The 13,617-nt window shown below is 27.6% G+C and overlaps 1 protein-coding gene across 2 annotated transcripts in view; it reads left to right on the forward strand.

Moving 5' to 3' along the window:
• Window positions 1-5,970: 5,970 nt before the first annotated feature.
• The window catches only part of LOC101237303 (uncharacterized), a 68,019-nt gene continuing 60,372 nt past the window's right edge, over window positions 5,971-13,617 (forward strand). For both annotated transcript variants that reach the window (XM_065803683.1, XM_065803684.1), the window contains exons 1-2: window positions 5,971-6,087; window positions 10,937-11,078. In XM_065803683.1, coding sequence (XP_065659755.1) covers window positions 10,943-11,078 — 136 coding nt within the window. In that variant the 5' untranslated portion in view covers window positions 5,971-6,087; window positions 10,937-10,942. The remainder of the gene's footprint in view (window positions 6,088-10,936; window positions 11,079-13,617) is intronic.

Genomic DNA, 13,617 nt, shown 5'->3' on the forward strand with positions numbered 1-13,617 from the left:
TGTTATGAAACAAAATTTATGCATCAAATGTGACAACTATTGTGGAACGGAGGGAGTAAAATATAAAATAAACTTTCTATAAAATAAATGTTTAATAATCAATATCGATTTAAAAAAAACTACCTGTAACGAACACGCAATACTTTAACGAACAAGAAGTATTTTTGAATTATTTAAAACATTACAGTATCCACAAAGAATCTTCATAGATTTATTAAAAATATTTTCATCCGTGAAATTTTTAATAAAATTTTTGAAACATGAATCAATGGGAGTGTTTAATTATTACGCAAAAGTTTTTTAACCACTTGCAAACAATTTCTTTAAATAAAATAATTTTTTTAAATATTTCTTTATCACCAAGCTTGTGGAGTGCTCAAGGTTCATTATTAAGGTACTTCTTGTAAAGTGCACAAGGATCCATATTACTTTTCTTAAATTATATTCATGCCCTGTAATGACGAACATATTTTAAAATAATTTATTAGATTATATCGCATCAGTTAAACTATAGCATCTAATTAAAACAACATAGACATAGTATTAGCTTAGGTTAAATAAAGCAATTCAAAAAATGACTTTTTTTGTCAATGAAGTAACGCCAATAATTAATTACGATTAGTTTATTTATATTAAATACACAGTAAAATGTTATTTGACGCTATATTGACAATCCCGTTTTCTTTAGCACATCTTTCGTTAAACCATAAATAAATCATTGATATATGTACTGAAAGTGAGTTTTCAATCTATGATACAAAATCAGATATTTCAATTTCTAATACATTTCAATTTTTAAGTCGTTGTACAAACTACAGTCACGTTGAAATATTTTTCTGGTTTGGAAAAAACAACTGAAATTTTTAAAATCGAGAATCATAATGAAACGGCCAAACTGTATTTTTTTAGACTTATTTAAAATGTATTTTATTATTTAACAATACCATCATGTTATCAAACAAGTTTGCTTTTTCCATATACTCTTTACCAAAACTTGACTGTTCTTCAAAACGTTCTTCTGGTATATTATGGGAAGCGGCTACTTTTTTCTTAATGGAGGTTGTTAATGCTGTCAATTTTTGTTTACTTTTAGGTCATTGTCCAAGGAGGAGGTGGGGGGGGGGGGTAATTTGACCAACAAAAAAAAATCCGCTTTATTTTTCTTCAGATAAACCACTTTTTTATTTGATTATTTTGAACATTTTTAGAAAAGTTTGCTAATAAATATAATGAACGTATCTGTATATAAATATTTAGTCTGTTATAAGGGACGGATTCATATCCTCGAGGGCCCTAGGCAGAAAAAATTTTGGGGGCTTTCAACACTCCTAAATACCACAATTTTTTTTCCACGATACCCCATTTAAAAACTAAGCCCGCTAAAATCATGGTGCACAGGTTGCAGTCTTGTCTGCTTATAGGTAAATCTGGCCCTTTCTGTAATGTGCAATAAAAGACAAAATAATATCTTTAGTATATTCTTTTTTTAATAAAGACGTTTATAAATTTACCACACAACAATATAAAATTGAGCTTTCTAGTTTTCGAAGATGCAAAACTATTAATAATCTTTTCAACATTTATGATGCAATCTCTATGGGTATGCATCATAGCTTATCCATTTAATCTTTTTAAAACCAAGAAACTCCGTTCTTCCAAAGCAACGCTAACGGGAAGGGTGCAAAGCAGTTGCAAAATACATTTAATTAAAGGGAAGACATTACCATCACATTGCTTGTATGCTTCCAGTGCACATTCAGGTAGTTCTTGTTGCTTTTTGATTGCGTCTTTCCATTTGAACTCCCAAAATACAAATTCTGAAGAAACTTTCATTAATTGGACATTCTCATTGGACAGTATTTATGTTGGGCAGCCCTTTCATAAAACTCAGTATATTAGTTATGGATGCTGTTAATTCTGTCTTTGTTTTATTTAATAAATTTCTAGGTATTGCTACATTTAATTCAAAAGAGTTCAAGGTTTCATTAGAAAATCTGAACTGTAAGTCTAGAAGTATGCTATTAAGTAACGGTAAATAAACATTGACTCTATAGACAGTTAGAGGATCGTTGGTATTAAGGTTTGCGCGATTAGTTTGTTTTCCTGTAATTCGTAGAATATTAATTTTTAAACCTAAGTCTTCTAGTAACTTTGATGCAGTCATAAATATAGCATTAAAGTTTTCTTCATTCTGTCGTCTTTTATTTAATATCTTTATGGTATGTTTAAGAATAATTTTAGCATATTCCTAACCCAATAAATTTTTTTTAATAGTCTCACTTAAAGAGGCTGTGGTATTTAACACATTGGCTAATAAATAAAGTGTTATTACAAATAAGGGCTCAAATATTGCATTTTTCAGTAATGCGGCCTTTGTTGAAGAATCCCGTTCATTCCACTAAGATCAAATTAACGGTTTTTACTATATTTATTAAACAAGCTTTAAAAAATCACTTCTTTTATTGTGCCAGTTTTATTTCTTACAGCTCGCGCAGACGAACATTTGGAAATTGTATTTTTTACAGCTCGCGCAGACGAACATTTGGAAATTGTATTTCTTACAGCTCGCGCAGACGAACATTTGGAAATTGTATTTCTTACAGCTCGCGCAGACGAACATTTGGAAATTGTATTTCTTACAGCTCGCGCAGACGAACATTTGGAAATTGTATTTCTTACAGCTCGCGCAGACGAACATTTGGAAATTGATAAGTTTAAAGCATGGTTGTAACATGGACTTTTTATTGCGTTTGGTAGGATCTTCTTTAATTTCGTGACTGCTTTGTTATTTTCACCTAACATAAGGCTGCATCCATCAGTACCTATATCAACACAATCCTGTAAACTGAAGCAAAATTTTGTCAATGTGTTTGCAAATGTGTTTATTAGCAATTCTCCAGTTAATAAGTTAAGGTTCATAAGTAAAGTCAGAATAATTTTTAGTATGGCAGTTTACAAAACCAATAAAAACTTCACGGATTTCACAGGTATTAACATCAACATACTTTAATACGACTGTCATTTGAGAACTATGACTGGTATCCGTTGTTTCATCAAATATAACACTATACAATTTTCCTTTAAAAATTCTTGTTTTAATTAAGTCCTGAATTTGTTGAGCGCATGGTTCAATTATTTTATTTTGAATACTTTTACTTATGAATGTTGCTTTAGAATTACAGTTATTTGAATGGTTTTTTAAAATATTGCCCCCAGCGCTCACTCGAAAGCGAAGCAATTCCCGAAGATTGTCATTATTTCCCGAAGATATCATTAACCACTGAATAGTTTTGATTTATTTCAAAAATCTGCCCATCATCGCGATAACCTCGCAGAGCAATATTCTGTCGACCAAGAAATGTTATAGATTCAATTATAGGCTTTAATCATTCTCGATTTTCTTTAGCCTGTTTAAGTCTTTCTTCGTTAAATTAATTACGTACATCTGTAGACGGACATTCATATGTTCTAATGAAATCTAATGTTGCCAACATAGTAACTTTGTGATACGCATTGCAATCATGTAATTGTAAGTCTCCATCCTTACCCAAAAGCTTTAAATAACTTTTAAGAGATAAAGTTACTAGCTTGAGTAAATGCACTTGACTAAAAGAAAGCAATACCTACAAAAAATTCCGTAAACGCATTCTGAAATCATTTTCCACGGAAATTTATGCATATGTTTCTCGGAAAAAAAGCAATTTACATTCTTACCGTTCTTTAAATGTACAGAATATGGATATTTGTAATTTGGACCCGGAAACCAATTGCATTTCAATATTCGGTATTTGTCTTGTTCAGTTACCTGACGTGTTAAAAATGCCCCAATGTCTATAGGCAAACAGCTATCATCTTTTGTCGCGGGTATTGAATCTTCTTTATTAATTTCTGCGTTATTTTCACATGTAAAATTAGCAGCTTCCGTACCAAGTCCTGGAGAAAAAGGACAAAGTTTCATTGTAACTTGATTATTTTCAGCCCCGCCAATAAATGCACAATTAAATTGTTCGGATGATGACACCGAAGGTAAAGGCAAAACGATAGAATCAGCATTGTCCTGTATTGGTAGAATTTTAGTTCTTTTGACAAAATAGTCATTTAAAGAGCTTGTCCTCTCTACCCTGTTGGTCATGGTAGCTAATAAAAATCATTTCATTAAAAATAGTAAAAATCATTTGTCATTTATTTATTTAAGATAAATAAATAAATAACACACTAGTAATAAACACACTTTTGTTTTCTAAGAAAGAAACTAATTCATAAGAAATTTATTCAGTTACTATTTAAAAAAATATATAATTGTATTTAGTTCAATATCAAATGAATTAGCTCACTTATTTTTTTATTTTTTTGATTTTTTCAGAAAAATTGAAAAACCAAAACATCAATAACTCCTCAGCAAAACATAAGGCCAAAGAAAAATTGGTTTGTAAAGTAGATATACGTCTAATCTTTAATCTAAGAAAATTAAAACTAACAGTTTTTTCTATCAGTCAGATTTTTTCAAGAGTGATAGTTGTCAATGCTCTTTTTTATTGTCATTTATTAATGCATTTTGTAGATCTTAAAATAAACTGTACTTTGTTGTTTTGAAAGATACAAATCTATAATTTTCAAACTAAACAGGATTCAAACACCTTTGGTACCAAATTTTAGCTTTTAAAAATTACTACAAGCACCTTATAAAGGTAATAGTAAACGGACACACTTCCACCACTTTCCCCCTCATTTTTTAGTCAAAATCCAAAAGTAATTCTTCAAGAGATGAAAAATTTTTGAAAAAAATTCACAGCCTTTTCTAACTTACCTCTTTACACATATGTGCCAAATTCCTTTTGTTTTTTGAAAATCTTTTACTCTTTATGTTTTATTTTAAATTATTGTCAACTTATTATCAAACATGGTATAAAAAGAAACTAAAAATTTGAAATAAAATGCTGCACGAAGAAAAAAATGTTTTTTCTTGTAAAGAAAAAAACAGTTAGCTTTTTTTTTTTTTAAACCCACAAAACATTCAGTAAAAGTAGCGATAAACAACCATGTAACCTAACATAACATATGCCTTTAAAAAAACCCATTTAATTTAAAAACAAATGTTTTTCTCAACTATGTGCGCCTTTTAACTGTGGTTGTTTAATGACACCGATGTACACTTTATTCCTGCCTTATATTCTTAAATATTCTTACCTTAAAATAAGGTAAGAATATTTGACTGCGTTAAAAATTGTGTCTGAATATTTTATTGCATCAAATTAATCATTGTTTTTATAGAAAAAGCTACAACAGCTGTACCTCATCCTCTTTTTATAGAAAAGCTACAACAGCTGTACCTCATCCTCTTTTTATAGAAAAGCTACAACAGCTGTACCCCATCCTCTTTTTATAGAAAAGCTACAACAGCTGTACCCCATCCTCTTTTTATAGAAAAGCTACAACAGCTGTACCCCATCCTCTTTTTATAGAAAAGCTACAACAGCTGTACCCCATCCTCTTTTTATAGAAAAGCTACAACAGCTGTACCCCACCCTCTTTTTGAATCTTCATACTCTTTTATTATTTTTCTTCTCAGCGTAATAAGTGATATTATATTTGGTGCCAATTTTTTTCTAATGAAATTTTTGAATTAAACTATTGAAGAGATTCGAAAAATACTAAACATAAGCCAAAAATAAAACTACTAAACATAAATTAAAACTGAAAATAAATTAAAAATCAATTATATGCAATAAATATGTAACGGTCGAAACCAATGAAATTAATTATATATAAGAAGTTTTCATGCTGACGCTATTAAAATGCCAGGTCATTAAAATGCCAGGTCAAACCAATAAGCAACATAAAATTTTTTTGCGATACTTTAGAAAAAATATCAATTAAAAAAAATTTTGACCATTGCAGCAAAATACGTTTAAGCCTTCACTTTGCAGTTTGAGAACTGTTGTTTACTCAATGAATATTTGAAAAAAACACAATGAACATATTGAGAATGTATTAAAGAGAATGTATTTTTGATCAACGTTACATTGCAGATGATTTATTTTTAATCAGAAAACGTTATTAAATTAAAATCGGTTGAAGAAATTTAAGGTAAGTGTCTAAGCTATAACATTTTTTAAAATAGATTACAATAGTAAATATAACGGAATAGTAAAAGATGTTCAGAGATAGAACTGAAATAAAACAGAGTAATCAAAAAGGTTCGAAGATATACGGGAGTAATAAAAGAAGTTCAGACAAGTAACAAAAAAAATCTTTTTAATTATTTTAGATTAATTCTTAAAAAAAGTTTGAATCTCATTAACAGTATAAAAGATGAAATAAATAGAAGTATTTGGTATTTAAAATGTCAATTTAGCTAACAAATACGTTGTATTTTATATGTTTTTTATGCGTGACTTTAGTATACCTGTTTAAGGGTGATTTTGGCATTTCGCAAGATATACTAAAAGATATTCAGCATTACTTAAAAGCTTTATAATAAAAGCTTGCAAAATAGCATAAATTCATATTGTTTATAACAAAATATTAAATTTTGCGGCAATGATAAATTATAAAGCGCGTTTAAAACGTTGAAACTTATATTGTTAATAAAATAAACAAAGTATTTAATTTTCTGCTTGTTGAATTGTACTAAAAAAATTGGATTTGTCAGAAAGCAACATGGAAGATCATTTAACATAGAAGTACACGCCATCTTTTTTAAAGATGTTACATATATCCGTATTAGATATCCGATAGAAATCCGTAGCTGGCATTAAACTTTGGACCCTTGATTCTGAAGCTGGCGCTATTATCACTGCCCACGGCAGCTCATTATTTTGAACTACTAAAATATTGTGTTCCAAAACTTTGATTTCATATAGAAGTTAAATTCATTTAGAATTGAGAGTTGAAAGTTGAAAAAGTATTAAATAATTTTTGAAATCATAAAGTTTGAATCAGACATTAATTATCTCTTAACTTTTATCAACTTATTAATTATAAGTTTCAGTTTTATGTAAATAATCACGTCTAACATCTTGCATGTTCTTCGCTAATATAGTAAACGTTAACATCGCAGAGTTAATTTATATATTTTTCTTATAAATTAATTTATAAAAAAACAGTAAAGTTCAACTATGTACAATGTCTGCAAATGTTTGGGAAAAGTGGGGTAAGATGAGACAAAATGTTTTATTTGTGTTTTACACTTTATATTTACCACCATATAACACCATAGAAATTGGGATAAATTATTGTCCACTGAATTATCTTGGCAAATTATAGCGAAATCCATTACCTAACCATTAAATTTAGTTCAAGGCATTGGTGTTAAATTAAGTTTAAGGCAATTGGGTTGAAATGTGACACTGTCCCATTTCACCCCAATTCTCTTATCTTATGTCACCCCATCGCAAGTAGGTGTTAGGGAACCTTTATTTAATATAGTTCTCTTAACTATATGCTAGTCATATTTCTTCAATAATCAAATTAAACAAAGTGATTAATTAAAAACTATAAACATAAAAATATATGCAAACGATACCTAAGCATTTAATATTAATGATGTCTTCAAACGATACCTAAGCATTTAATATTAATGATGTCTTCAAACGATACCTAAGCATTTAATATTAATGATGTCTTCAAAATCCAGGTAACTTATTTGATTTTTACATATTCACAAATAATTTGAAAAAAAAAAAAACTTCTGAAACTCAAAATACACAATAATATGAAGTAGTTATTAACTTATCACAGACAAAACTTTGCGTTAATAAATTTTCTACTGAGATATTGCCATGTCCCTCTCACCTTATGTGTCATACCAACCTGTAAAATTATCCCTTACAAAAATTTGAAGTTATAAGAAATAAATAAAATAAAACTATAAAAAATAAATAAAAAAATTTAATAAATTTAAAAAAAATAAATTTTTATGCATTTTTTAATCTAAATAAAATTTTATTTTGCATTTATTAATTCTTAAAGACTTTTTAAATAAGCCTTTTTAATAAGACTTTTTTAACAATTTTGTTAAGCTATTAAAAAAGAAATTTAAAATGAAATTAATCAATTTAACGATCGATCATTGAAATACCCATAGCATCCAGTTCACTGAACAATTTAAACGGTGTAAATGTAAATTATTAGAACTTCTATCAAAATATAGTGACTGCCAACGCAAAGTTACTAAATCTAAATTAGATACAATTTGATTTAAAAATTACATTTTGTTTATTTATAGTGGAAGCGACCGTGTTTGTTGTTTCCGTTACTAATGTTTTTACCCGCCCGCAATTCTTGTTACCATGTGACTTTTCAGTCTGGGTTTATTTAATTTGATCCGGTCACCGTTACGAAATAAACAACTCTAATCCACACGTGTGAATTTTAAAAAATAGCAACGTTAGTTTTATAGATTGTTTAGAGCGTGCATATTCAAGTTTGTTTTTAAAACACTAATGAATCCTGTTTTTAAAATTGAAACAATTTCTGAACAAGATAACAGATTTTATTTATGTTTTCTTAATATTCAAAATAGTATCTTTTCAATCTGTCAAATTTAATTTGAAAAATCTATTAAAAATGTACTGTTTCTATAATATAATATTAAGAATTTTCGAAACACGTTATAATAACAATAATAACGTGTTTCGAAAATTCTTAAAAGAAAAGAGTGCTATTGACGGCCAAATGTTTTAAATGTTTTGAAAAACTAACTGCTATAATATTTATAGAGATATAATATATAATACTATTATACTATAATAGATTGATAAAATGACAAAATAACTCATTGACTGAAAACTAGACGTGAAACTTAACTAAATAAAAAATATTAAAGTTATTTATTGCATTAAAAATTGTTTTACACTTTGTGTTACATTGAGTTTGTATTATTTATTTAAAAAACAAATTTAAAGATTAATAGTGCAGTTAAATTAAGTTGTTAATTTTAATGAAAAGTTAAAGTAGTGTCGTGTAAAATAGAACTATTCATATGTGCTTAATGTCATAATGTTTGATCATTGAGAACGATTTGGTTTTTAAACATTAAAACAGATAATGCAGATACTAGATTTTTTCCTGTAAATTATTCCCTAAATTAGCAATATGATTAGAAAGGTAATCCTTAATACTTTTTAGAATAAAATGAAGTTTGTACAGCTTAAAAGCCTCACCACAATTATGAGATTAAGATTAAATTTTAAAATATTTGATAAATTAGTGACCATGTTTATCATAGGATGCTGGCTACAGAATAGCTATTCTCTGAGTAAAGAAGGGTTTTACTTTTTCAATTATCAAATTTTTAGATTAAAATATTGATCTAAAAATAGTGAAGGTGGCTATACCATAAAAAATTAATCCATTATAGGATATACAAAATTACAGTAGGCATTAACCATTAGCTCTCTTTCTATCTGTATTTCACAAAAAGTTATGTTGAGGCCCTCAACATAACTTTATGTACAATAAAAAGGGTATAATAATTAAATTGTAAGTGTTTACTAACAAAATCTTAAATACTGTTAAAATTAGGAATTTCATGGTTATTTATTTTATAAATATAATGAGTTGAGCTTTACTTCTGGTTAATTGTTGTACAAGCAAAGCATTGTTTATTTGCTATCTGAAGTTGTACAAGTACAGCTCCATTCATACAAGTGGTTCATACAAGTCAGGAAAACATTAATATGGGAGAGAGTTCCAAATGATCAAAGTGCGGAAAAAAAACCCAGGTAAATTAAATAACTAGACAAAATAAACTTTTTTATTTTGTCTAGTTATTTAATTATTTAAACCTTATGACAATTGGAAAGAGAATCGTTGCCTTTTGCGTTTTTGGAGCTTGTCTGGAAGAGAAAGAGCATTATTAAAAGAACCAGTTCGAATATGACAACAGTTTACCTTGCAGGTACGAATAAGAGATTAATAGAGGTAGAGAATGGAAGTAATTAGGATTAAGATGGAGCAAATGGTGAGTACAATAAAGAAAAATAACTTTAGCAGATGCTAAGCAATCAGTTGTATTTATGGTTTCTGTGAGAGGCCAGTGATGAACGCTAATCCTAAAAGACTTAAAGAAGAGTATCCAGTGATAGGGTTACCATTCATCAATTTAGAAATGTTGACAGTATTTCTATAGCTGTTTGCAATAAATAACTGAGTTTTGTTGGAGTTATAGTTCACAAGCCACTGCAAGTTTGTGCAACCTATTCTGTTACAGAAGTGAGACCAGATTTAAGTGCTTAGAAAATAATCTTAAGAATGAGCTTATCTGATTCTAAAAAAATTTGCATGAGTTTCAAAAGAAACTTAATTCCAATGTCAAAAACATTGATGATGTATGTTTTGTTTTTAATTTTACTGATGATGATTAAATGTAAAAATACTTTTTGAATTTATCAATTCAATTTAGTGTGAGGAAAAGAGAATGATTTTTTTCTCTATTCTCAAAAATTAAAGAATAAAGATTTAAACAAAATGCTAATTGAAAACAAATACATCACAAACATATTTGAATAGTTTAGGTTCAGTTACCATTTTTTGTGATTATTTTAACAATATTTCTAAAATATTGATGCCTGCAGGCCTCTTTCATGGGTATATTGTCACTCCAAAGTATTATTGCCTACATGCTTCTGTCATGTTACATCAAAGTATATATATTGTGTATTTTCAAACTCTTTATTTTAATTTACTCTAAATATTATTAATATTATTACATTATTTTAGCATTATACATTAATACATTATTTTAGCATTACTTTTATTAAAAAATTATTTATCTGAAAAACTTTTTATCAGTTTATCAGTTTTGAAGTTGCGATTCTGAACTTTAGGAAGTTTAAACATTTCTACATTTTCCAAAATATATTTTCTATATATTTTAATTTCATATATGTTATTTTACTAATTATTATGCTCTATATTTTTTTGTAATTTTTAGGTTGGGATGCTTTTCTTTGGTCTTATTATCATAGCAGTGTTATGTCAATATGAATCTAAACATTTTGACTTGGAACCACGTCATCGACACTATTATGCATCACTACTTCACAAAAGAGATGTTCCCAATATTCAAGTAGAAGGTAATTTTTATATGTCCTATGTTTATATTTTATTACTATATAGGTTCAAGTGAATTTGCTTTTTATAGTTTTATGTTGTCAGTCTCATGTTGTTTAAAACTTATTATTTCAGATTTTTTTATTTGGTATCTTATCTGCAATTTAATTAAGGTTCTTTAAATTTTTGTTGATAATAACTTTTTCATCAAACTTTGATGAGTTATTAAAAAAATAGCTCTGTAATAGCAAGTCATTAATTTGTACAATGTAATCACTAGCAATAATCATATTGTTATTTGAATTTGAAAAACAAAACTATGATTTGCATTTAGAAAAAATTATCAAATTATGAACCAACTGGGAATAATAATGTAAAACCTGGTTGTGAACCAGAAGAATAATTGTTTACAGTGTGCAGTGTGTTTAATTTAAACTAAATTGAAATAAATAGAAAATATTACTGAGAACACACCACAAAAATGAGGAACTAAAACTAGTCAAAAAAAATAACTCTAGTAAGTTTTTTAGTTACGTAAATAAAAATCTAAACAACCCCAAAAAAATATATCCTATAAAAACCAGTAGCAACTTTACTACTAGCAATGTTGAAATCATTGAAGTGTTTAACAAACTCTTTGATAATGTTTTTAGGTAGATGACAGAAATTTGCTTAAAATAAATACTTTTGTTAGTGAATATATTATGATGAATTTTGTAGAATTTTTAGCAAAGATAGTTCATCAAAAACTAAAAAATCTAAAACCTAACACATCATTTGGACCTGATGGTATACCAAATATACTTTTAAAACAGTTAGCACATATAATTTGTATTCCCCTTTCTTATATATTTAAATCAAGTTTTACGTTAAGCCTATTACCAAAACCATAGCTTCAAGCTTTGGTTTTCCCTTTTTTTTAAAAAAGTTCTTCTTCAGATGCTAACAACTATAGATCTATCTTGCCACATGTACTAGCTGTTGTGTCATGGAAAGTATTCTTGGAACATTATGTCATGGAAGTTCAAGTATCGCTGATTATCTAGCATTTTGGGTTCAATGTTATTTTTATTATACATTAATGATCTACCCTCTACAGTAAAATATCTTAATTGTTCTCTAATGTTATATGCTGAAAATATCAAGCTATATACTTCATTTAAGGATGCTGATTACAGTCACAACCTTGCTTTTGCCATTTATAAAGTTTATCTCTGGTCAAAAAAATGGCAGTTAAAAGTAGCCAATAATAAGTATTTTACTCATAGAATACTTCATTTTGTAAAGGTATGTATTATAAATATCAGTTAGGAGATCATAATTTAACCTGGTCTACAAACCTAAAAAATCTTGGTGTGACCATGGATTCTTACTTAAATTACAGTATTCATATTCCAAATATTGTTATTCCATCAAACATTCAAGGATATTTAAACCTTTAGTGTTTTAAAAGTCGCAATCCACCTGTTATCATTAAAGCCTGCACTACCTATATAAGACCAATCTTAGAATATTGCTCTCCGATTTGGTCACCAAAACGCACTGAAATGAATAAAGCAATGGAAAGAGTGCAAAAGGGTTTTACAATAAGAATTGCTAACCTAAATAACTTTTCATATTTTAATGGACTTAGAATTCTTAGTTTGGAACTAGTAGAAATTTGTCGCCTGAAGCAAGACGTGATTACATATTACAAAATTCTAAACAATTTAGTTTGCCTAAATAAATTAGGTTTCTTTTTAATTGACCTTTCCCCTTATTATTAATTCACACAATTCATTATGGTATTTGTATGTACAGAAAAATCAACAACTTGCAATTCATAGTTTTTTTAATTTTTCATTATTTCGTGGCTTGCTCGTACGTAGATAATAGTTTTCTTTCTTATAATTAACTACATTTATGCCAAAATCTTTTGCAAATCTAATTGTCTCTGCAGGAAAATAACTGCATTGTAATATAAACAAATATTTCAACACAGTTGTTGTTGAATTTCGTTAGAGAAGCTTGTTTGAAGTATATTTTAAAAGTATGCATAAGTAAAAGAATATATAATTAATTAATTAATTAATAAAAATAAATATTCCTGCTGATTCTAGATTTTTTAAAAGCCCTATCATTCCACTAAATGCAACATTTTGTATAATTACAAACAAGGAATTTAACAGCGATGAAAAAAAAAAATCTCTAAAGATTTAATGATCAATATAATTTCTAAAGATTTAATGGTCAAAATAAACTCTAAAAGTTTAATGGTCAAAAGACAACATCTCTGTTTCCTATAACACATCAACATATATTTACTTATATAGTATCAGATGGTATTTTGAAAGAAGAGCTTCTAAACATAAATTAGTTTTTTATCAGTTATTCAAAGAGATCTATGTAAAATAAATTAGAGTTAAACCAAATATTTTATTATATAGAATTTAACCAAGGAATGACAATGGCTGGGTTAATTATTGAAATTAAATTTGGCCAAAATCATTTTGTGAAATATTTATTAAGGAGTGAAAAAATGAAAAAATGTTGTAAAGTTTAAGTCTAGTTATAATGAAAAAA

Source organism: Hydra vulgaris, chromosome 08 (genome assembly GCF_038396675.1).
Source record: "Hydra vulgaris chromosome 08, alternate assembly HydraT2T_AEP".
In the NCBI taxonomy this organism is placed as follows: Eukaryota; Metazoa; Cnidaria; class Hydrozoa; order Anthoathecata; family Hydridae; genus Hydra; species Hydra vulgaris.